Source organism: Sminthopsis crassicaudata, chromosome 4, assembly GCF_048593235.1.
Source record: "Sminthopsis crassicaudata isolate SCR6 chromosome 4, ASM4859323v1, whole genome shotgun sequence".
In the NCBI taxonomy this organism is placed as follows: Eukaryota; Metazoa; Chordata; class Mammalia; order Dasyuromorphia; family Dasyuridae; genus Sminthopsis; species Sminthopsis crassicaudata.
In genome coordinates, this window is record NC_133620.1 from 59,566,243 (window position 1) to 59,592,400 (window position 26,158).

Sequence of the window (26,158 nt, forward strand, 5' to 3'; positions counted from 1 at the left end):
GGGATAATATCTAAACAAGTGATGAAATTAAGGATTGAGAGAGGAATGTACTGGGGGAAAGGAAAATGGAGAAGTGGAATGGTATAAATTATCTGCCATAAAAAAAGAGGCAAGAGAAAGCATTTACAGTGAATGGGAAGCAGAGAGGGATTGAGTGAACCTTACATTCATCAGAATTGGCTCCAAGAGAAAATAACTTACACATTCAATATGGATATAGAATTCTATCTTACCCTGCAGAAAAAATAAGAGGGGAATGGGATACAGGAAGTGGGGAGGGTGATTTAAAAAAAGAAGGCATATTGGGGGAGGGAGTATTTGATAGCAAAATACTTTTGAGGAGGAATAGGGTGAAAGGAGAGAGAGAACAGACTAAATGGAAGGAAATACATTTAGTGATAGTAATTGTAAAAATAATTTTCAAGCAAGTTCCTTTGATAAGGTCTTATTTCTCACACAGAGAGAACTGAGTCAAATTTACAAAAAATAAGAACCATGCCCTAGTTGAAAAATGTTCAAAAGATATAATCTGTGTACAAAAGTTTTTAAGTTCATGCTTATCTTTTGACCTAATAATATCACTATTAGGCATGAATTCCAAAAGAAATTTTTTTAAAAAGGAAAAGGACCCTATAGATACAAAATTTTTTTAAAGTTCATTCTTATCTTTTGACGTAATAATACCACTATTAGGCATGAATTCCAAAAGAAAAATTTTTTAAAAGGAAAAGAACCTATATGTACAAAAATATTTGTAGCAGCACTCTTCTCAGGGCAAAAAATTGGAAATTATAGGTATGCCTATCATTTGGAGACTCAGTAAATTGTGGTATGTGATTGTCATGGAATATTATTGTTCTATGGGAAATGATGAGCAGGCTGCTCTCAGAAAAAAAATTTGCAAAGTCCTCCATGAACTCAAGCAAAGTGAAATGTACTGGGTACAAAGTAATAGCAATGTTCTGTGATGAGCAGCAGTAAATGGCACTACCATTTCCCCTATCCCCCAGGCTCCCACCAAGGTGACATTTGTCCTATTATGCCCCATAACCAATTAGTTTCCAAGTCTTGCTAAATGGTTGAACTCCATTCTGTCTCAAGTTTTCTTTCCATTCCCAATCTTCCTTAAAAGCAGGTAAATCAACAAACTTTAGTGACATGAGATTATCTCCAAGACTAAATATAAAATCCTTACTTGGCTTTTAAACTATTTGATATCTTCAACCCTCCCTATATTTTTCCTGTTTCTTATGCCTCCCTTCCTTCCATATCCTCTATAGTAAAATGACACCAGTCTTCTTGCTGTTGCCTGAACAAAACTTTTTTTATCTCTTGATTCAGGGCATTTTCAATCACTATCTCTCATGTCTATGGCTCTTCCTTATTTCTGTCTCCTGGCTTTCCTGGTTTCCTCCAGGTCTCAGCTAAAATCCCCTTTTCTGCAAGAAGTCCTTCCCAAAATGTTCCCATTAATGTTAATTTCTTTCTTTTGAAATTATCTCTAATTTATCACACTTATATTTTGTTTGTACATAGTGGTTTGCATGTTGTCTCCTTCATTAGACTATAAGCCCCTTGAGAACCGGGACTATTTCTGCCTTTCTTTTCATACTTGGTGCTTTTCACAGTGTGTGGCTCATAGTAGTTACTATGCCTGTTGTAATAATGACCTGACTTCAGATGAAGAAATTAAAGCTATCTAAAGTCATATAAAAATGCTCTAAATCACTATTGATTAGAGAAATGAAAATTAAAACTCTGAGATATAATCTAACAGATTCACTAATATGACAAAAAAAGGAAAATGATGAATGTTGAAGATGATGTGGGGAATTGGAACACTAAAACATTATAGAATTGTGAACTGATCCAAACGATTTGGAATCATGTCCAAAACCGTGAATACCCTTTGTTCCAGCAATATCACAGCCTGTATTTTCAAAGAGATCATAACAAAGGGAGATGTACTCACATGTAGAAAAATATTTATAGCAGCTTTTTGTGGTGGCAAAGAATTGGAAATTAGCAGGATGTCCATCAATTGGGGAATGACTGAATAAGTTGTGGTATGTGAATGTAATGGAATTCTATTGTACTATAAGAAAAAATGAGCACACAGATGTCTGAAAAACCTAGAAAGACTTACATGAACAAATGCTGAGTGAAATGAACAGAATCAGGACAATATTGAACACATTTACAGCAACACTGTACAGTGATTAACTATGACTGATATACCTCTTCTCAGCAAAACAATGATCCAAAACAATTCCAAAAGACACACTATCCACATCTGGAGAAAGAACTGTGGAGTCTGAATGCAGATGAAGCATAGCATTTTCACTTTCTTTTGCTTTTTGTTCATGATTTTATCTTTTTATTCTGATTCTTCTTTCACAACATGACTGATATGGAAATATGGTTAATATGATTGTACATATAACCTATAAAAGATTGCTTGCTGTCTTGGGAAGAGGAGAGCAGGAAGCAAAATTTGGAACTAAAAATCTTATAAAGGTAAATGTTGAAAATATCTTTACATATAATAGGGGGGGAAATACCATTAAGGTGGGGGGGGAGAGGAATGTAATGGAGAGAAGATAAGAATTCAGGTTTTCTGACTTCTGGTCCAACATTTTTCTTATTATACCACCTTGTTCTCTTTGTTTATCCTTTACAAAGAAAGAAAGTAATTACTGGGGTAGCAGGAAAATTTCTTTAACAAGCAATTATGCTTTTATTTCTAGATGTTATAATTTATTTCATCAATGTTTTATTTTTAATTTGCCTTCTATTACACATACCAGGTCTCCACAACCAGTCCCAGAGATCTATTATCTCATTTGGCAATTTCAAGATATTCAGTGATAATAGTTATCAAATCTTAGAAAACAAGTAGATCCCATGAACAAAAGTTGGGAGTATAAGTGGATACAGGATATTACATGACATAGCTGTGGCTTAATTTTGAAAGTCCTTGAATGTTTTGATGACCTGCAAACCATTAATCCTTTTTTTGTGTTAAATGGAGAAGAAAAAAAACCTTTTCATACTTGGAAAAGTGGTCATAGGTAGATTTGATAGGAATACCTCTGGGGAAGCTGGATTTTTTTTCCCTAAGATGAGTGGCCAGATTGGCCAAGATCCTTGGATAAACAGGACTTCATGGTTTTAGAGTGCACGCTGTCCTGAAATGAAGATCCTATGTGAAAACAAGGGTGGAGTGCAAGAGGGAGTAGTCTTTGTGAAGAAGAAAAATGGACTTTTCAGAACAAACAGTGAGATGAAAAAAGCTTAGGAATCCAATGTGAACAAACTAGGACACTTTTTAATGAGTTGGCCGAACCATGAGTTGGTTATTGACTTAAGTTTTCATTTCCCAAATAAGAATATTAAGTTAATGGTGATGAGTACTAAAAGACAACAATGAGTTCTGGGAGAAATAAGAAGACGGGGAGGAAAAAGAAAGTAAGGGGTTCAAAACCAGAGATACAACTTGAATGAAAAATAAAGGCTAATGGAAGAATTCTACCAAATAAATTAAGTATAAGAAAGTCCAAAATAGGTGGTGATTGTGAGCATTAGATATTAGGGAAAATTAGGGAAAAAAAGGGGGAGAGAGAAAGTTCCAGGGCTAAGATGGCTAACTTCTTCCTGTTTTTCATTGCCACCAATTTGTGTCTTATCTTGAGTTTGCTGGAGTATCAGCACGGGAAGGCACCTAGGTTCACAGCCATTCCATCTAACCTGCTTCTAAAAGAAGAGCCTTTCTACCATATATCAGGGTTTATCCTCCATTAGCTTGAATCTCTCTCCTGAGGAAAGCACACTGTCATCCAAGGTAGTCCATTCCACTTTTAAATAACACTTTTGGCTACAAGTGTCTCCTTAATATGGAGCAAAAAATTGCTTCCCTGAAAATCCCATCAAATATTTAGAAGTTTGTAATTACTCAAAAAGTAATACTTTTAATAATCAGAACAAGTTTAAATTATCTCCCAGATGATAGCCCCTCAAATATACTTAAAAGTTTACAGTGCCTCAGTGAGTTTGTTTTCCATTTCCCGACCTCTTAGCTTTGTCTGTAGGAAGGAGATAACAAATTTCTAATTCTTTTTTGTCCATAAATGACTGCCTTTTTCCTCACAATCACCTTTAACCTTATAAAGGCATCTTTTTTGTGTGCTTAATCTTTCATGGGAAATATAACCGAATATTTCAAGTATCTGAAATTTCATCTGAATGGCACTCACTAATGGAGATTGCAAGGGGAATACCAACCCTAGAGTATTATCAAGTATGGAGGATTGTATAGGTTCCCTAAGAGAAAGGAAGCTTATTGGAATGGAAAGAACAATTGTTAACTATGAGTTATGAATTATTTATGCCATTCACCCTGCTTGCCTCATTTTATACATCTGTCAAATGAGCTGGAGAAGGAAATGGCAAACCACTTCAGTATCTTTGCCAAGAAAATCTCAAATGGGGTGATGGAGAGACATTCATGACTGCAGCAACTCAACAGCAACAAACATACTGCAAATATAGCCATGTTTTGCTCTCCTGGATACTTCACATGTTAACTTTGTAACTGATGGGTTGAGGATGACGTAGTTTCTTTGAATGACTTTATTATGGTCATATGAACAGCCTTGGTTATACAAAGCTTGAGTTTAAAAAATGAGACAAATTCTGATTTCATTATTTCCTCTGGTTTTCTTAATTTCAACCATTTTACCTGACTTTCCAAGTGAAATTATTTCTTTTAAGCCTAATCTTTATGTTGGGCTCCAGTATGATTTATACTTACTCAAGAATTTGTCAATGCAAGATAAGTAGAAAGACAGATGTGTACATGTGTTTTCTCACTGAAAAACGTTCCCCACTGGAATCATTTTTCACCTATATGTATATTAAATTTTAATTTTGTCCCTAACAATGTAATAACTACAATAACAGGGAATATTTTGCCCTGTGGTCGCTCTCTGGGAATATTCACCAAAATCCAAGGGGCAGGTTCTAAGTCTTATTGGCAGCTTTCCGAAGCAAAAGTCATTACAACTGACTAGGTTTTCTATAAAGATACAGTTGTCATTATTCTTTCACTGACTTGGGCCCACTGGTTAGTATGACATTTAAAGACTCCTAGATGGTTGACTAAAGGAAAATTATTGTTGTCCAATGATCCTGGTATGTTATTTCTAACAATACCATCTTGCTGCCTCCTTTGTCTTCACCTGTCCATTGACTATACTTGCTGATTAAATGACTCGTGGGTGAATATTAAAATTTTGAAATCAGAACTACTATTCTTTCCTTCCCCCATTTTTCTAACTTTCTAAATTCTCTCTCCTTTTCTGTCAAGTTTTTCATTAGCTATAGAATATAAAAATACCTGGGAAGAAATTAGCAAATGTCTAAACATCAAAGAGCAAAGTTAACAGTATCTTTAGATTTTTTTCTTTTGTCATTTTATTGTTGATAGAAGACAATATGATTTTTCTAGGAACACTTTTTAAAAAATAAACCTCCTGATCAGTGTCAAACACCAAAGTGAAGAGAATGAAGTCTTTCTATCCTTATAACAATTTGATTTTCAAACATCAATACGCTAATTAATTCCTGTATTAATCACTGGACAGATAAGAAATGACATCTTTCTCAGGATTTACAAGATATAATTGTCTAAACATGAACTGATATTGTGGGAAATTTATCCTAAATTACTTATATCAATTCATAAGATGTATATGATTGTAGAAATACAGTATTTTACTATAAGGCCAGGAAGTAGATTTTCTTAAATCGGTTTTCCTTCAGTCCTTACATACCCAGAATAGAAAAAGGCAAAACACATAATTTTCATCATTGGGTATGTGAAGAGATTTTCATGATGCTAAGAAGCTACTTTTTAATTCTCTAATGCCAAGAGATTAGGGTTGTGGAATAGGTGGGCTACAGGGAGTGAGAAGGTTCCCAAGAATGAGGGAGGATACCGACTATAAAGTTTCTCTTTATTAGAGTAAGGGAAGGGATGATGTTCTAGGCCAGAATTCCTTCTCCCGAGAATCTCTGCACATGTGAAAGAGGGAGCTGCAGACAACATCGATCAGCTTGGAAATCTCCCACTTGAGGCTTTTAAGCTACTGGTAGATTCCCATCTACTGGGTGGAGACCCCTGAACTATGTAAATAAATGTCAAATGAAACCGATACCATTTTTTGTTTATTGCCTACTAGACTATGCCAATAGTAATAACTACAGTTTCTTAGGTGAAAGCTTTTTGTGCTTGGCTATCTCTATTAAATGGTATGGTAGCATATGTTTAGAATTAAATTTTATGGTTTGTTGTATTCAAAGTCCATAAAATCAAGATCATAAATATATAGCAAAACTTATGAATACTTCAAATCCAAGTGAGAGAGATTATCAACAAAGCACTGCTCTCACTAATCCAAGAATTTGTTTTTATAAAGAAATGCCAATATCTCTATACAGCCTACTGGCTTCAGCCTGTCCTAGATCCAAACCTCAGGGTATGGGTTGGGTAAATGGGCTGAAAGGACCCACACTGATTCTGCTGTCCCTCTAGCTGACCTAAAATTGTGTAGCCCATGTAGCAAAGCCAGGATCACTGTATTTCTTCTGAACCCTTAAATCTGAATAGGTGTCAACATGGATCCATACTAATAGCTACAGTCTAGACCTTGAAGCTATTTCAGTTACCCTTGATATTTGAGGTGTAGAAAATGGACACTTACATAGTGATTAGAACACTCAATTTGCTTCTACTCTGACCTTTGTCAAGATAGTCAGATACCCTAAGAAGCCAACTATTTACTAGTCCTTGTATAAAAATTCCTTATCAAAATTAACTTTGTTAATGCTCTTAAGATTAGAAATATGAAATTAGGACCTTGATACTTGGCTTTAAGGGCAAATAATTTTGTATAACTGCATAAAGTAGTATTTTATCTCACTATACATAAATGGTGTAGTTATGTTACCACTTTTTATTTTTTGCAAAATAATATTAATCTATAATTTTTCCTTGGACTTTAAATTATGGTCCTATCTCTTAGGGGAATTACAGTCTCCTTGAGAGTGGGAAATATAGTAGATTCACATGAGTATAATACAAGGAGAATGTGACAGGGACAAAGGAGAACTTGGAAGTGCTTCAGGAAAGTCTGTGCTACACATATATTGTATCTAGGTTATATTGTAACACATGTAAAATGTATGGGATTGCCTGTCATCAAGGGGAGGGAGTAGAGGGAGGGAGGGGATAATTTGGAAAAATGAATACAAGGGATAATGTTATTAAAAATTACTCATGCATATATACTGTCAAAAAATTTATAAATAAAACTTAAAAAAAAAAAAAAAAGGAAAGTTTGTGCTAGGAAGCCACTTACAGTTAAAGAATCAGAGCAAATTTCTTGAAGGTAGAACCTGAGCTGGACTTTGAAATATTTCCAAATATTTCTGTTCTAGAAGGGATACAGGTGTTAACTGTAAAATAGTGTTTTCCTGGGGAGGGGGGTGGGAGGAGTGTTACAATCTGGGGAAGATACACCAAAAAAATTATAATGCAAGAAGTCTAAGGTATAAAGTAAAGGAAAGAGAGGAGAAATATGGTTTCTAATCTAGGTAAAGTTTCAGAGGTAGTAATATATGAAATGGGATTTTTAAATGGCTAGGCAGGATGGCTAATAAAGGTTTTGCACTCCTCTTCTGCATGCAGTATGATTATCTGTGTAAGTCATAGCCCTCTATTATGTCTTACACCCCTATGAAGACAAGGGCCACATTTTATTTCTCCCAACACCCAGCATCATGTTTTATACAAAGTAGTATATATTACATACTACTAGAAGACATCATAATTTGTTGAACTGAATATTTAAACTTTATCCTGACTCTGTAGCAATTAAGTATAAGCTTTCAAATTTAAGGTTATACAATAAACACAAATGTAAGTTTTTTGTGAAATTATTTCACTCTTTACTATGAAAAACTTAAAATGATTTTTACTGCAGCTAAGGACAATGTTTCAAAACACTGTTGTAAAAACTGCAAATTTGGGAGCCAGAAACATACCTCTTGGCATTTTCTCTTCCCCAACTATAATTTAAAACACACCAAAAGCACTTTTCAAAAAAGCTAAGTTTAATGTGCTATATTTAAAAGATTTACACTTTTATCTAGACATAAACAAAGGACTTGAAATTTATTGCTAACATCTTCTGTTCTTGATACAAGGCACCTCTCAACAAATATCTGCAAAATATTAACTTGTGGGCTTCAAAAGATTCAGTTACTAATCTTTGATTTGTAAAGAATAAAATAAATGTCTTAAAATTGAATTATTATTCCTAACCAGTTTTATAAAACATCATCCTTCCTTAAAGGCTAAATAACTAATTATATTTTAAAAGTAAATAAAGAGGAAAAGGTCATCTCCTACTTGTATTTCAATAGTCTTGGTGACTTTCTAGGCAAATCTTTGGGCTTCTCCCCTGATATCATCTGCCATACTTTGATTTTAAGTCTCTATGTTTAGGAATAAAAGAGGTCTGCATATACTATTAAGTTTTATGTAGTATTAGCACTGGGTTTGACAAGAAACTTGACATTGAATCCTGGAGCTTCTTCTAACTAGCTGAGTGAACTTAAAGAAATGATTTAGCCTATCTAGGCTCTTTTGCTTCATCTGAATTATTATTCAAGTAATCTTTATGTCTATGTCTATCAATTTCTAGCAAACTATAATTTTCAAACTGTACACATCTTTTGATCTGGTGAAACCACTATTAGGGCTGTATCCCAAAGAGATCATTAAAAAAAGATAAAAGAGATTTACATTATGTATAAAAATAATTTATACAACTGTTTTTGGAGTGGCAAAAAAATGGAAATTAAGGGTGCCCATCAACTGAGGAATGGCTAAACAAATTGTAGTATGTGAATATAATGGAATATTATCGAGCTATAAGTAATGATGAGCAGGCAGATTTTAGAAAAACCTGGATTTACATGAACTGTGGCAATGTGAAATGAGCAGAACCAAGAGAACATTGTATATATAATAACAGCAATGTTACACACTGGTCAACTATGAATAACTTAGCTCTTCTCAGAAATACAATAATCCATGAAAATTCCAAAGAACTTATAATGGAAATACTATCTACATCCAGAAAAAGAACTGATAGAATCTGAATACAGATTTAAGCATACTATTATCACTTCATTATTTTTACGTTTTTCCTATTTTGGTTTGTTTTTTCTTTCACAACATGACTAATATATAAATGTTTTATATGCCCACATATAACCTATTTAAAATTTTTACCATTTTAGGAAGGGAAAGGACAAAGAAAATTTGGAACTCAAATTCCTTTTTAAATAAATGATAAAAATTGTCCTTACATATAATTGGAAAAAAATACTATCCAAAAATCTGTAATTCTATTTTATGACAAAATCTAAATGAGACTGCCTTAAAAAAAAAAAGAGTAAATTTTCTCAAGTACAATTCAATTATCTTCATTTTGATTCACGATGCTGTTTATCTGCAGTATGGAAGCATTGGTTTGTTGCAAATATAATTCATCAAGAAACATATTCACTATTTAAATAGAATGACACATTCTAAAAGCAAATGGAGAAAGGATTTTTGTTTAATCTATGTTTCAACTTAACTCTCTCAGATAGTTGGCTATATTGGTATTTCTCTGATACACAACACTGACTCAATTCTATTATAATTAAGGGTGTTAGTTATGTTTGAATGTACTTTTCAATAGATTTTGATCATCTTATTGACTGCAACAAGTAATCATATGAAAATCATATGTGCTCTTGAACACAATTTAAATATATATTTGAACAGACTAATAATGAGTAGCTTCAATCTATTAGGTGCTACACAGAAGGGTATTTTGAAGTATGCTAAATACAAAAAGCTGCCCAATATTTATCCTTGGAAAAACCCAGAGCTGGACAGATTTATGGAAATGTGATTTTTGTGGTGGGATTTAAGTAAAAGACAAGATCAGAGTATAGATATTAAGTGGAAGTTTAATCTAGGTATCACAGAAGAATAAATTTAATGTATGGACAGATAGCAAAAAAAGGAGAAAATTTAGACTTCTGAGAAGTAACTAAGCTAAAATGGTAGACAAAATTTTTTTCATACAATATTTTGCTGAAAACGAGGGTAGAATAAGCAAAGCACAAGAGTACAGGTAAATAAGAGGCACATGAAAGATCTGGCTGCATGAGCAAAGAAAACTCTCAGGATCTTTGAATGAGGAGTGGAGTGAGGAGTCAGACAACTCATTCTGTATTAAAGAAAAGACTTTAGGTGAGAAAAGAATCAAAAAAGATTTTTTAAGTATGAGAAAAAGTTACTCCAATGTTTTTGTGTTTTCTTATCTCCAAAATAGGGATAAGCACTTGCACCATCTAGGACACTTCAGTGCTCTGAAGAAAGCACACAATAAATTATAAATTGACATGTAAATGTAAGCTGCTATTAGGGAAAGATAAGCTGAGGTTTCAACAGGCTAAGTTTGAACCATAAGGCATATACAGTAAGACTATGAAGACAACTAAAAATAGAAAGAAATCAAGAGAAGAAAATATTTCCAAAGATTCAAAAAAGTTGTTGTCAGACAAATACTAAAAGATGTACACAATGTCTTTTCAAATTAATGTTAACTTCCACATTCAGGTTAATAATCAGTAATGTCTAGTGTCACTAAAATGAGTTACTTAAATGCACACTAAATAGCTATATTACCTTTTCCTCTAACAGACACTTCATAATTTTTCATTTAATATCTTGGTACTTAAAAGTAAAAAAATATATATCCCTGTTTACAAAAAGAACATTATTCAATTAGATGTGTTCAGTAGGAAAAAAAGATAATACAGCCTGAGCATTACTATTACAATGAAGAACATGCTAATGAATCTGTTTATAAGTATGATGTTCCAGCAGATTGTTGAGCTTTATACAACTAGGGCATAAATCATTAAGATCATGCTGTAGTCATGGCCACAGAGCCCCTAACTTCAGAAGAATTTGCAGAACTCTAGCTTTTTTCCTACTGATTCCCCACTACCCCAGATAATAGTAATGAACCTCCACTGTCATGGGCAGGACCAGCCTAGCTGTTGAATGAAAAAAAGGAGTAGCTAAGGAAAGGAGTGGGGAAAGCAAGTAATCAGAACCTCATTTTTCTTCCTCCATTTCTTCACTTTAAATTGGGATATAACTATAAAATTATAACTATGCGTTATAACTATAACACATCACAAAATGGGTCATTTAAAAAACATAATGGACAATGATGAGCAGGGAAATGAAAATGCAAATTAGCACCATTGTAAAGTTTAGCAGATAGTACGATCCCTGACACCAGCCCTGCAATATTTGAAAGTGCAAAATATAACTACATTTTTAAACTCATATTTTCTTTATTTTTTTTAAAGTAGTAACATTCTCTCCACTAGAGTCAACATTGGAAATATAGATCCTAGGTGTAACCTGAAGTACCTTTTGCCTTTACTACTATAAGGACAGACCAAATTTCCAAACAAATTTACTAAAAATATCCATGCTGATCATTTTGGTTCTAAGAGGTATCATTTGTTAAGTTTTTTCTCTACACAGTCAAGACTTGCAAATCCATTGAATGATGAACACAAATCATTATTTTGCCCACTCACTTATATTATAGTATTGGAAGAAACCTCCAAAATCACCCATTTGAAACAGAAATACCCTTTACATTTCCAAGTTAACTAGTGAACCTTTGTTTAAGATAACCCACCAAAAGGAACTCACTCTCCCAAGATATCCCAATCTACTTTTGGATACCTCTGTCAAGAAGAGTTTCCTTACAATGAACCAAAATTGGCCTAAATCAGCATTGCTTTTGTCTTCTGTAGAGTCATTAGTTGCTTTCATAAAAATGTTTAATATCTTGATTTTAAATCTAAAGGCAAAATTATTTCTTTTGTCAACAGAATCCCAAACCAAGTTCCTACTAGTTGTTATTTCAAAAAAGAAGCCAGGGAATGTTTTATAGCACACAGATATTTATCTCTGAAATTAGAAATGGTTCTTTAAAATGCTATTAGCAAATTACAAAATACAGCAATAATATTTAGTATTTTCATCACTTGCAGGTATCCCAAATATCCCTTACTATGCTTCCTCTCTTCATATTCTCTCCCAATAGTTCTTCTTAGTACTGACTCTAAAGAATCAAATAAATGAATTTCCTAAAATAAGTAATCTATAGACTCATTTTCTTTACTAAATATTGACATTTTCCATCTCATAACTTATTTTATATTAAAAATTTGTGAAGATGTGACTTCTAGACACAAGGATACTTGGACAAAGCTGTGGCAAAATCATTCAGTTTTCATTGTGGAACTTCGCTGTGCTTTTAAATGGACTTTGTATTTTCTTTTTGGCATGCATGAAGAACACAACTATGTTAGCACAACTCAGATTAAGCTTTTTAAAAATCTCATAGCCTGTCTCTATTTATTAAGTGAAAATAGGTCAAGAAAAAAGTTAAAACTTTCAATGTTAACCAACACGTGATTTTTCAGGTACAGATGATCCCATCTGTGGATTACTCAGGCTCCCGGAGGTTTCTCCTAGATCCTGCTACTTGCTTTTTGGCCATCTTGTGGCAAATTAGCACTTTCTATTAGAGAATAAATGGTAAGCAGGGAAAGGTGATCAAAGTCAAAACAACTGACTTTTGTTACTTGTTAGCAGCTCTAGAAAGAGGGTTTATTGAGGGTGAAAAGTGGAACAAACTAAATAAAGATTTCCTTTATTAATCATCTCTTAATTTCTCTCCAATTATTACTGGAGAGAAATGAAAGTTGGCTGTTTTTTATTGCAATGTGCCCATATATAGGAGTCATTATTCTCAAACATTCCACTGATACTCTCCTTTCCTTCAATTTCATTTCCTACCTTAATTGTGCGAGACTGTGCTTTAGGATTGATCAGAATACATTACTATAGCCTCAAAATAAAAAAAAAAATAGTTTTCACAAATTCTACATACAGGCAAAATAGGTTTACTGGAATGTCTTTAGTCACAGTTGAAAGTAGCAATATTGAAAACATTAGTTTCTTCATAAATATATGGAAGCCATTTCCAAAACCTAATGTTTTTACATGAGAAAAATTATACATTTTGTAATTATTAACTGACTCGTTACCATCCCTTTTTACATAATGTTTCATCTCTTATGTCCCACCCTATCCCTGAACTTGATGCAATAAATCCCCACCTCTCTAGTTTACAGTAGGAAATTGTGTTAAATTATAAATATCATCATCAATGTTTAACTCTATATACAAATAACATATTGGCAAGTATCTAGTTTCAAATTAGACTCCTATAATATGGCAAAGTAGATGTTTCTGTTTTAAAAATAAATTAATGAGAGCCTATTTTAGTGAAAGGGAGGAGGCTAATCAGGAACTTGTCAATGCTCCAATCTGAACTCGACACTTGCCTCTTTTTACTTCTTGGGAAAAAAACACTTTTGAAAGTCATATACATATTTTTAAAATTATGCAGCAATCTTCTTCTTCTTCTTCTTTTTTTTTTTTTAAACTTGTCCCAGAACAGTTTTATTGGAGATCTCTGGTCACTGAATCAAGTCCGATATTTCAGGACAATAGGAACTATAAGAAAAAAAAGAAACCAAGTCATTAAGAAGCATTTATTAAGTCCCAGCAATTGTAATACAAAAACAAAAGTAAAGAAAAGTTTCTGTTCTCACAGAGCTTACAATTAATTGGGTAAGACAACGTATAAAACTGTAGATATCTACAAAATGTAGTTAAATGTAGATTATCTGAAAAAACCATATAAAACAAAAGGCATTGTAATTGTATGGGGATCCAACAGTAGCAACTAGGAAAAAGAGAAAAGATTCATAAAGAAGATAGCACCTGAGCTTAGTTTTGAAGGAAACTAAGGATTCTAGGAATAGGAAATGAAAAGGAAAGGATCCTAAGCAAGGGAGTTAGCTTGTAAAAAGGCCCAGAGATGGGGATGGAAGACCAGTTTTGTTGGCCCCTAAGATACATTAGAGTTAAATTACAAAAGAGGAGTTTATAGTTAAGCTTAGAAGAGGCTGTCCCCAGAATTTAATGAGTGAAAGAGTAACAGAGTCACAACTATGCTTTAAGAAAATTTCTTTGTCAGCTATGTGGAAGACATTCATGTAGGGAAATGCTCGAGGCAAGAGACAAATTAGAAGATTACTTTAATTGTTCAGGCAAGAGGCCTGAATTGGGGTAGTTGCTGTGTGAGTACAGGGAGGTAATCAAAGATGTTGACATAGAAATGACATGATGTGGCAACCAATTATATATGTGGGGCAAGTAAGAGTGAACAAAACTGGACATGTTAACATTACATTTGACTATCCACCTTTGGTGACATAGTGAAATAGAAGGTAGGGTGCAAAGGTTTTTGGGTCTTTAACTTTTATCTTTGACCTTACCCCCAAATGGGAAATGCTATATACTAACAAATAATAAATACCAAATTAGAGTTCTTCAAAAGACTACCATGAGGAAATTTCAAATTTTAAAATATCCATGAAAAGCAAAAATAACCTTATTTTATAAATGAAGAAATGGAAATATATTTAAATTTCTTGCTCTACCTTCAAAAAGACAAAGTCTAGATAAATAAAACCATCAAATATAAAAATCAATATTGAAATACCCTGACAATATTCGTCCATTCTTGAATCAAAGTATATTATTTTCATCAAGAGAATATACAAAGCTAGCTAAACAACAGTGTAGAGTCAATTCTTTGGTCTAGAGTACAAGAAGTATTTCTAACTGGATAAATGACGTGCTTTTTATTTAATTCTATTCTATCAACTGGATAAAAATGAAAAGCAAATTAAACTCAACTCCAATGGATATTTTGCAATATTCTCTCCCAAGAACTCTCAATACTTACTGATAATCACCAGCAAAAGGATAACTGCAACTAGAGCCATGATGGCCTTCATCTGTAACACAACAAAAAACATGGAAAATCATTAATATTTGCTAGTAATGAACAAGGAAGCTTTTTAAAAAAATCAGTGAAATCTCACTTAATGGCCCAGAAATAAGTTGTTTTTACTAATTAAAATTTATTTTTACCCATGGTTGTTATTTCTTTTTTCGGTTGCTTTAATAAATATAGTAATCTGCACAAGATTGAATCTTGCAGAGCTATAAAATCATTACTTTTAAGTCAAATCCTTGTAAAGTATTGTGAAGATTGAAGATATAATTCAAAGAACAAGGAATTTTTGGCTCTCAGATGAATTAACTTAATCCAGTTTACAGGAAGTGTTAAAATAAATGTTAACTCCATTTGTTTTCATGGTTGTGAAAATTTTTTAAGCTTTCAACCCATAATATCCTAAAAGGCCCTAAAAGATTCCAGGGACAAGAGATGTGCTTCTAAACAAATAGCACAGAGCAGAACAAATGAGAAATACTGGGATGCCTCCCCAGAGGCACAAAGGGCCACTGCATCCAGAATGAGTTAAGCAGAGTTCTAGAGGCAGTGCCTGTCAACATGGTTAAGAAAAACCAGGGGTGGGAAGCAAGAGAGCACAACCAAGAGTACAGAATGCTGAGAAGATGGCACAGAACATAATGGGAGGAAGGCACCATCAGAGTCCTAAGGCTCAGAAGGGACACAGCTCAGCGGAGTTGAGAAATGAGAAACTAGAATAGTATAATGGAAGGGAGGGGAAGAAAGATATTACAGTATGGTTTGATTATGATGTTTCACAACACAACACAATGAAACTTGGTCAAAGCAATGGTATTATGGGACATTCCTAACATGTGGGGGCTCTGGTCATATATACTTACTATAGCCCTTCTGCCCAAAGCGGTAAACAAATGTTGATTTTTAAAGGAACCTAAAATTTTAACTGGAACATACATAGGATAAGAATGAAAGACATATTTATAGCTTCAAAGTGAATGATAATTTTTATTAAATTATTTTCATTGCCTTATAATATGTGTATTTTCATTTTGAGGACTATCAATGTTTTCTACAAAATCTTCAGATGAACATTTTAAGTGATTTATATAAGGTGATATGAAACTGAGCCTTGTTCCAGCAAACATTGCTCCTATTAGCTATGTGATTTTGGGCAAATCACTGAATAATGATAATCAATCAACAAAGATTTATCAAGTGTCTATGATATATAGACTGCTTTCAAGGATTTTACATTCTAACAGAGGAACCAACATGTATGTATACAAAATAGTGTGAATTGGGGGTCACTGCCCTAACAGAGAGGGACAGGAAAAACCTCACGTATACTAGGAGTCTTGGAAATGAACAATTCCAAGAAATGGAAGAGGAGGAAAAGTACATTGGGGCATGGTGGACAACCACATGGAAATCATAGATGGAGTTAGTAATAGGAAGACCAAGAAGCCAGTTTATTAGGACTTTACTTAGAGGGTTTGGAGGAGAGTGATGTACAGTGATGCTGGACAGAAAGCAAAAAACAGACCATGGGAAATGCTAAAGAGAGAACTTTCTATCTGATCCTAGAAATAGTAGGCTTATAGTGATTTTATAGAACAACATAACATAGACCATTTCTCCTAAATGATTCTGTATGAAGTAAGGATACAACAAAAAAACTACTGCAATCATCCAGGTAAGAGATGATGAAGGCCTGAACTAAACTAGTGGCTGTATGAGTGAAAGAGGAGGAAATATTTGGCCAATGCAGCACAGATGGAACTGGAAAGATTTGGCCCCAAACTAGATATAGGGGGTGAGTGAGAACCAAGTTCAAGATGACACCAATGTTGTGAACTTCAATGAATGGAAGGATGCTGATGCATTCAAGAGAAAGAGACGTGTGGGAGAGGAGTGGGAATGTTAACAGCCAGCTTACTCAGTCACAGGTTTTGGTGAGACCAATATCCTCACTCTCTCTTTACATGTGCATTTGAAAATGTCACACTGATTGATAAACACTGAAAGTGAATTCAAAAATTTATTTTTTGATGACTAAAAAAAAGCCTTGAGTAAAATTTTCTATAATTTCTGTAATATTCAATTTCCTTCTCCATACAACTTAAGAAAGGCTAACTTTGCCTTAAAGTATATTGTTGAAATCATACTTGAGACCTGACTAACTCAGGGAAATAAAACCTTGGCACTGACCACTTCCTGATTGCTGGAATCAAGACAATCCTTCAGTCGAGATTGAAGATTTGGCTAGCACCCTATGCTAGTTTGCTCAGAGAAAGGCACACTTTAGTCAGATGAATCAACTTTCAGTGTCCTTGTTGCACAGCCTCGTGGAATATTCTTCTTTTGCTGTGGGTAACTATCTCCTTTTATTGTTAAGTGTCTCACATTCCAGTATTTTTAAAATAATATTTTATTTTTTCAACTATACATAATATTAATATTCTTTTTTTTTAATTAAATTTTTCAGTAAGCAATTTGTTACAGGTTATAAATCATATTCCAACATGAAACCTAAATTACAGGGCCTGACTCAGGCCCAGCCTATTATACAGTGTGTCTTTATATGCATTTGAAAATGTTCCACTGATTGCTTGACACTGAAAAGTGAACTCAAAAACTGATTTTTCTTGATGACTCTAAATAGAGGTCCTTCAGTAAAAATGTCTGTAAATGATGTGGACTACTTCACACTGAACAGAATACATAGAACTGTAATCAGGCAAAAAAATTATTTTTTTTTCCTGGTACCACAAATTGTAATCTTCTAGGACCTGACCGAAATCTCTTAAAAAGCAAATTAACAATCAGATTCAACATTGTGTGTGTGTGTGTGTGTGTGTGTGTGTGTGTGTGTGTGTGATATCTATGTGTATTTACATACATATATATACATCTCCAAAACCAAAAAGACCTAAAGGATGACCTGTAGATCTTTGATTACGATTAAATTATTATAATTGAGGAAAAAACACAGAGAATCAAGCCAGATAGAAACAAGTGCCATATTTGAAGAGTTAAGTGCTTTAATACTTTTTGTCTAAATATTAAGTTGATATGGAACTAAATTCTAAGTTTTATAACCTTATCCAAAAGACGTATTCTGTCAATTTGTGCTACACTCAAAATTCATAAGATAGGAAAGAAAATTCTTACATAACTTTTAAAACACTTCAATGAATAGTGTTTTCTTCTTGGAATATATAACTCTGCCAGGGAATGCCTAAATGCAACAATAGTTGTATTGTATCTGTGTATGAGAAAGAAAGGGAAAGGGTGCCAATTTAAACTAAAAGTCAAAAGTTCAGGAAAATGAAAAAAAAAAAAAAGAAGAAATTTAAAAGCTCTTCTAAAATCCAATCATTTTCACTTATTTTATAAAATTATTTCAGATGTATTTTTTAAATCTCTCTGGATCTTTCCTATAATGCAAGCCAGTAGAATTCAACACAATACAGACTAATTTTGAACTCTAGGTAAAAGAGTTTAATCACTAGTCTTGGATGGACAGATCTTATAATAAGGTTTCAGTTAATATAATCAGATTCAAAGCTGGAAGATTAGAGATCAAAAAGTAACAGCTTCATTTTACAGATGAGAAACACAGAGAGTTTATATGTATTCTTCAATGAAATCTTGCTCAAGTGAAAAAGTCACTGAGGCTTTAGAACTTTATTATCAATATAGAAGCAATGGGGTAACACAGAAGGATGAAGAGGCAGCTTAAATTGGTAAAGCAACCTGACAATCAGGGAAGCAATGGGCAGAGAAAGCAGAAAAATACTGTTAATCCCAAATGTGAAATTTGTGTCTGTAACAGGCACTAACAACAAAAAGGAATAAATCTCTAAAGTTCTAAAAGAAATCCAAGAATAACAAATAGGTCAAAGGCAGAAATAAGGGATTTGGTACCATGAAATTTCAAAGCCACCATTTACACATAAAAGAAATATGTTTCCTCTAATGCTTGGTAGTCAAACTAAATTAAAGAGGTTCACACAAAAATTTCTGCAGGAATGTCTTTATAAATATACTTTTCCCTGTTAAAAATTTCTGTAGACTAGCAAAATTGGCTGCAATAATGTTGGATTACTTAGATTTTTTGCTAAAAATGAATTTGTCAAATTATTGATTTTAACATTGCCTATTTTTTCTTCTCTTTTCTGTATGTTCATTTAAAATAACAGTATCATTTCTTCTCAGTTGCATTTTTAGGTAGAGAACTACATTCATACAAAATTGCATATGCTGGAAACAAAATCAATGTGATGGTTGATTTTGCTGACTTTTCTTTTTTCACTTTTTGATCATTGTTATGAGAAGGAGAATACGAAAATTCAGAAATGAATGTAATATTAAAAGAAAAGACATCAATTAAAAAATTAGGGGAAAGAATGACTAGACAAAGAATCCTGATAAGAACTTATAGGGACTGACTGAAAATTGTTATATTTTGTATAATGAAATTAATTGAAATATAATTAAACAAGTAGGGGCAGCTAAGTGGTGCAATAGATAGATGGTGGATGGAGCAGCTGCCCTAGACTCAAATCTGGCCTCAGACACTTACTTGCCTTAGTTTTCTCATCTGTCAAATGAGCTGAGAAGAAATGACAAACCATCCTGGTATCTTTGCCAAAAAAATCCCAAATGACGTAAAGAAGAATAAAACATTATTGAAAAACAAACAAAACAACAACTGCATTCACTGTACTAATGTTCAAAATTAAATTTTTAATGAAACATTCCACAATAAAAAAAAAAAAAAGATCCATTTTTAAAATCTATGAATTGTTTTTAAAGGGAAGGCACAATGTGGAAAAACCCTGAGGGCTACAATTTTTCTAATATGATAAATCTATCTAGAGGGAATAAGCGATTGAAAAGATCCTGTGTATTATGTTGTATAAAAGAAAAGAAAAGCTCCATCTTTTGAAAGGATTCTTGAATTCTTTCTGCTTCCCATTGCCACAACAGGATTTATCACACCTTTTTTTACTTCTCTACTTCACTAGGTGATGATAACCAGCACTTTCCCATGTACTTACTTTGCATCCACGCCACCACATTTGTCTTCGAAGCTGTTTTGATCTGTTGCTAAAAGCTGTTGCATTATCTGACAAGCTTTCTAAATCACAGAGAAGATAGAGAATGATTAAGAGACACAACAGATATCCTTATCATGTCACATAAGGTCAAGAAAACATCAATTTTTAGTTCAGCAAACTTACTCCCTATTAATTACAAGTGTAAAATCATCCCCAAAGAAATGTTACAATATCTATTCCAAATAACAGAATTTCAATAATTATGGTTTATATTGTTAATTTATATGAACTAGGGAATAACTTTACAAATAACAACTTACAAACAAATAAACTTTTACAAACTGCTGAGTGAATGACTACAAATCTTTATCACCACAATACTAATTTTGGTGAGGAAATGTTATTAAAAGTCAAGTGGCTTGAGTGTTTAAGTGATTAGGGGTTTAGAAAAGAAAATGGTTTAATCATATTGGATACTTGCCATCTAGGGGAGGAAGGTGAGAGAAGAGAGGGGAGGAGAAATTTGAATACAAAGTTTTGCAGGGGCTAATGTTGAAAAATTATCCATGCATGTATTTTGAAAAATAAAAAGCTTTAATAAACAAACAAAAAAAATAGTTTAAAGTAATAGTTTTCAATCACTTTTAAGCTAGAAAATGTTGGGAAATTAACTGAGCCAAACCCACAAATTTCAGATAAATAAACAAGTTACTTGACAAACAAATCCACAAAGGACAGACTATCTATTAATTATATATAAATACCATGTAAGGGGTCAGATCTGTGGATAAATGAAGGTAACCAAAGCAGGACCAGCAAAACAAAGAACATGAAGGACAGAAAAGCTTGATGGATATGAAGTAATTAGTGACCAGAAGTAATAAGAAGCCCCTGACTCTTTTAGTTACCCAAAGCAGAAATCCTATTAGAATTCTAGAAAAAAATTATATCTTACTCAAGACAGCTTTTTCTCTCAACTTTGATTTTTACTTTCAACTAAATACCTGACAGCTAATTTATATGGAATAATGAAAAAATGAGGGTTAATAAAAATATTTTACTTAAATGTACATCAAATGTTTTACTTGGAAAAATGCTGGCAACATTTAATCATATAACCTATTCTTAATTTTAAGTTATTTATGCTAATGTTGTATGTTAAATCTAAACCATTAAAATATGAATAAAAATATTAATCATAAAATATATATTCACACCTGATTTGTCTTGTAGTTCATCCAGTCTTTCTCCTCTTTCAATCACTTTTGTAATATTTTCTTGCATGACATCAATTACTTCATCTACCTGATTCTGTACACTAGATTGAAAAAAAAAGATATAAAGAAAACATTATTTCTCCTTAGAAACAGATTTTTTTCTAACCACTAATTGATAAAAAGAAGAAAATAAATGCTCAAACCCCAATATTATCCACATTAATAGACTCTAGGATAAAAGTGTCAAACACCAGGCAACAGAGAACCAAGATTAAAATATAGTTGGGAATTATTTAACAAAAGAAATGAAAATAAAATACAACAAAGATTACGTTAATTTGTGATTTTCTATATTAACATGCAGTTTGCAGAAAGCCATGTTTATTTGCATTTGACATCACTGCTCTATGATGTTACCTGGACACACCTGTGATCTAATGACATTACCTCCAAAAGTGCACACTATAACCCATTTGTTATTTCCTAATCTTGTTCAGTGGTATCAAACTTAGAAAGAAATGGCTATATTAATGTAGAAAACCACAAATTAACATTATCTAAGTTGTACTGTGTTCTTATTTTGTTAAAGGTTTCCCAATTACATTTTAATCTGGCACAAGTCACACTGGGAATCCATCTGTGGGCCATTTGCTGCCGAGTTTGACACCTCTGCTCTAGAGAACTTCCTTAGGATCCCTGATCATTCTTTCTACTAAATTTCCCTGACCCCAAACCTTACATCATTGCTAGGTTAGAGAAAGGATTTTTTTCCAAGCTTAATCAGACAGGAAGAACTCTACTCCATTTTATTTTCATTTTGCAATCTAATCAGAGACTCTTGCAGACCCCTAAGTAGAATTACCTTGTTGTCCCTACAAAGTTAATCTATCAATAATAATTTATTAAGCCTTTATTATGTGCCAGGTACAGTGCTAAGTACTGGGAAAACAAAAGAAAGGCAAAAACAATTCAATCCTCAAGGAGTTTACATTCTTATGGGAGAAACAACATACAAACAAGACACTTATGAGGAAGATGGAAAATAATCTCAGAGGGAAAGCCCTAATCTGCAAATCTTAATCTTGACTGATAATTTGTGAACAAATAATTGAGTTAAGCACATGCAGGGTTAGTTACTGCAGGAAAGATAAACAACATAGGATAATCCTAAAAATGAACTCATCCAATCAATAGCCAAGTGTTTCAATATTTCAGGATATGGTACAAATCACTAGATATGCAGTGACTATATCAAATATAGATTGATCAATACTGCTCTGTCAAAGATTTAAAAATACTTAGCTTACAATAAAAATGATATTGTTTATGTTTATAGTAACTCTATCTAGACCCTATTATTTAAATAAGTTGTAGAGTACTTAGCACTTTTCTTAGAGAATATGAAGCAATACAAAAGAATCACTATAATGAAAAGACTAAAAGAATTTACAAAATGGCTTAGCCATTGGGAAGAAGAGGGACAATAAAGGTTTAGAGTAAAAGGTAATAAGCAAAATGTGAAATGAAAAATTGCAAGCAGTACTGCCTCATAAAATATTAAAATGCATAAAAATATTAAAAAGCAAATGAGGGAAGGATGAGATTACTTAGTTCTTAGTATGGGACCTAGCTCATGCCAATAGAAAAAACTGCAAAGAAGATAACAAATAGATATAAAATGAAATTATTTGACCAGAATTTCTGTTAACAATTTATTTCACTTAGTAGCTATATGAATCATATCAAGAATTGGCAAGAATATGGAAATTGGAAGTGGGAATTTAAGCATCTGCAAATGCTTAAATATGTGCACACACAAAAATCCACATAGATGGTAATGTAGTTCTCCCTATCCCCAGACTTATGATTTAATTGGTGTAGTTTCCTGACTCCTCCAACCAATATAAAATGGTCTAATTTCTGCAACTTATACTCTTAGAAAGATGTCTGGGACACAGAAAGTTTTAGGGTCACACTGTCCGGTATGTGTTAGAGATGGAATTTGAATTCAGGTCGTCAAGACTATTTATCTATCCGCTATTCTTCACTGCCTCTCAAGACAAAACAATTTTTAAAATATCCACAAGAGAGTGGACAAATCTAAAAATATTAAAAAGATCACGAAAAGCACTATTACCACCCCAGCCAAAATAAAACAACTAAGGAAATGTGAGCAAACAACAGTCTTCCTCGTCTCTATAAAACCTTTGAAACTCATAGAATTGATGAAAAGGGAATAGACAAGCTTTTGTTAAGAATTTTCTATAGCAGATCACATTTTTACAGTCACACATCTGGGGGATAATACTGAGAATGTAAGATCCCACTCTAATTTGTCTATTACTAAAAAGCATTTGACTTAGAACAAAATGTAGCAATAAAGGCTACCTTACCAAATGAAGCTACCTTTCATCTTTAGCATATATAAAACTCTATGACTGCATAAAACCGTAAAAATAACTCCATTCAATGACCCATTGAGTCAACATCAAGCGACGCACTAAATAATAAAAATAGCTAGCAGATATAGAGCCTTATGATTTGCAAAGGCCTTTAAAGGTATTATCCTGACAATCATTTCTTACAGAACAATAATATTCCATAACATTCACAAACCATAACTTATTTAACCATTCCCCCAATGTTGGGCCATTCACTCAAGTTTCCAGTTCTCTGCTACTACAAAAGGGCTGCTACAAACATTTTTGTATATATAGGTCCCCTTCTCTTTTTTATGATCTCTTTAAGATACAGACCCAGTGTTTCTACTACTAGATTGAAGGATATGCACAGTTTGATAGTCCTTTGGGCATAGCTCCAAATTATCTCCAGAATGGTTGATCAATTCACAACTCCAACAACAATGTATTTTCCCACATCCCCTCCAACATTTATCGTTATCTTTTCCTATTATCTTAGTCAATCTGAAAGGTATGTAGTGATACCTCAGAGTTATCATTCCTCTGATCAATAGTGATTTAGAGCATTTTTTCATATGCAAGTCCATATTTAGAATGAGAAAACTAAGATCCAATGGGATTGAGTATTCTGCTCAAGGTCACAGGCAGTAAGCAAAGAACTGGGATTTGAATTCAGGTTTTCTGGCTCTAAATCCAGTTCTTTTTTTCATTTTCTCCTGGCTATTATTAATTTAACTCATATATTTTATGCATTTTAGTTATTTCAAATGGAATTTCTATGATCATTTCTTTCTCTATTTTGAAGGGTGAGTAAAGTTTTTAATCATCATAATTGGTTTCAGCTCTGAATCTGAGATTTTCTAAGTACACTGCTGTGTACTTAGATTTAATTTTGTCTCCACTTTGTCAATATCTGCCTTTCATTTTGTTCTAGTCTTATTGATGTGGCTGGCATTTCTATAAGTATGCCAAATTATATTTTTATAACCATGCCAAACTAACTTTGGAGAGGAGAATTTATTTATATCCTCTTTGTACTAAGAAAGTTTCTAGTGTTCATTACAAATAATGTTAATCCTTAATCTTAAATGCTTTTTAAAAAATCTCATTAAAGTATTTTATTTCTGTGCACTTGAGAATCTTACACAAATGAGTTATTTTGTCAAAAAACCCTTTCTGCATCTACTGAAATAACTACATACTTACTATTTGTGTAATTATATTAGTTATTTTTCAAATTGGAATTAACCATGTTTATATCTGGCAAGACTCAAAATTCTATTGCATGGAACTATTTTCTAACTCTATTACTCTACTGTCCTTGTGAGGATTTATTGTAAAATTTTGCATCAGTAGTCATTAGTAAAACTTGTTTTTTTTTTTTGGCTTTGTCTCTCTGATTCCTCTGGTTGGAGTATCAGGATTGGGTTTCTCATATCAAAGGAGTAAAGGAAAATAAATTTTGTGAAGTATGATTTTTAAAAATATTTTATAGGATTTGCTTATAAATAAATCTATTTGGCCCAAATTTCCCCCAAGTTTTCTCTAACACTTTGGCAGCTCACTTATGGTTTATCATGATATTTCTTTTTCTAAGATTAGATTAAGACCTTTCCGTTTCTCAAGTTTTTTGATCAAAATGGTTGCCTGACTGTCCAACTCCCACATTCCTATTCTAAGAAAACTCTGAATTTCATACCAGATCAAATAATTATCAAAAAAAGCAATAAGGAAGTACTTCTCCCCCAGAATTCCACAAGAGGTCAGAAGCCTAATGACAATAATAAAAAAGGAGCATATGTAATGGGACTAGTATAGCCTCAAGTTTTTTGTTCAGAGGCCATTTCTCTCACCACTGTTCTGAACTGCCTTTCAAAGTTGTGACTGGGAACCAGAGGCTTTATCAAAAAAAAAAAAAAAATACAATCTCCAAGCCAAGGAAGATAAGAAGCCCATGAAATCCAGGTGTCCTCGTTTTTAATGCTATTTTCAAAGCCCGATATATAACCACTAAACTCAGTTTCTGAGCATAGCAAAAAAAAAATGCTTACTTTAAGAGCTACAAATTTCAGTCATGCAATAATTTATACAAAAATTCTGAGTTTTGTGCTTTATATGACTTAAAAGGACTCTAAGGAATAACAAAGAAAAATCTAGTAGTGGTGCTTTATAGTTTATGTAACTTTGTGATGGTCATTATCTTTTCTCAAGCAAACTTATTTATGGCCAATGAACTATTTTTCTTTTTCTTTTTTCTTTTTCTGGGTATATTTGGCAAATTTCAAAGTGGGAAAACAGTATTCTTGTCTACTATAAGGTCTAATAAAACTGACCTAAGAAATGATTCTCACATTTCCACAGCAAATATTAAATTATATCTGGTATTA

At 32.9% G+C, this 26,158-nt stretch overlaps 1 protein-coding gene across 4 annotated transcripts in view; it reads right to left on the minus strand.

Moving 5' to 3' along the window:
* Window positions 1-13,117: 13,117 nt before the first annotated feature.
* VAMP4 (vesicle associated membrane protein 4) overlaps window positions 13,118-26,158 on the minus strand; it is a 43,180-nt gene continuing 30,139 nt past the window's right edge. For 3 of the 4 annotated variants that reach the window (XM_074308346.1, XM_074308344.1, XM_074308345.1), the window contains 4 exons: window positions 21,352-21,452; window positions 20,135-20,214; window positions 15,039-15,090; window positions 13,118-13,738 (listed from right to left, as the gene is read on the minus strand). In XM_074308346.1, the coding sequence (XP_074164447.1) occupies window positions 13,710-13,738; window positions 15,039-15,090; window positions 20,135-20,214; window positions 21,352-21,452 (262 nt within the window). In that variant the 3' untranslated portion in view covers window positions 13,118-13,709. Of the gene's footprint in view, window positions 13,739-15,038; window positions 15,091-18,247; window positions 18,337-20,134; window positions 20,215-21,351; window positions 21,453-26,158 lie in introns of those variants that run through there. The other variant, XR_012489003.1, reaches the window with a different exon arrangement.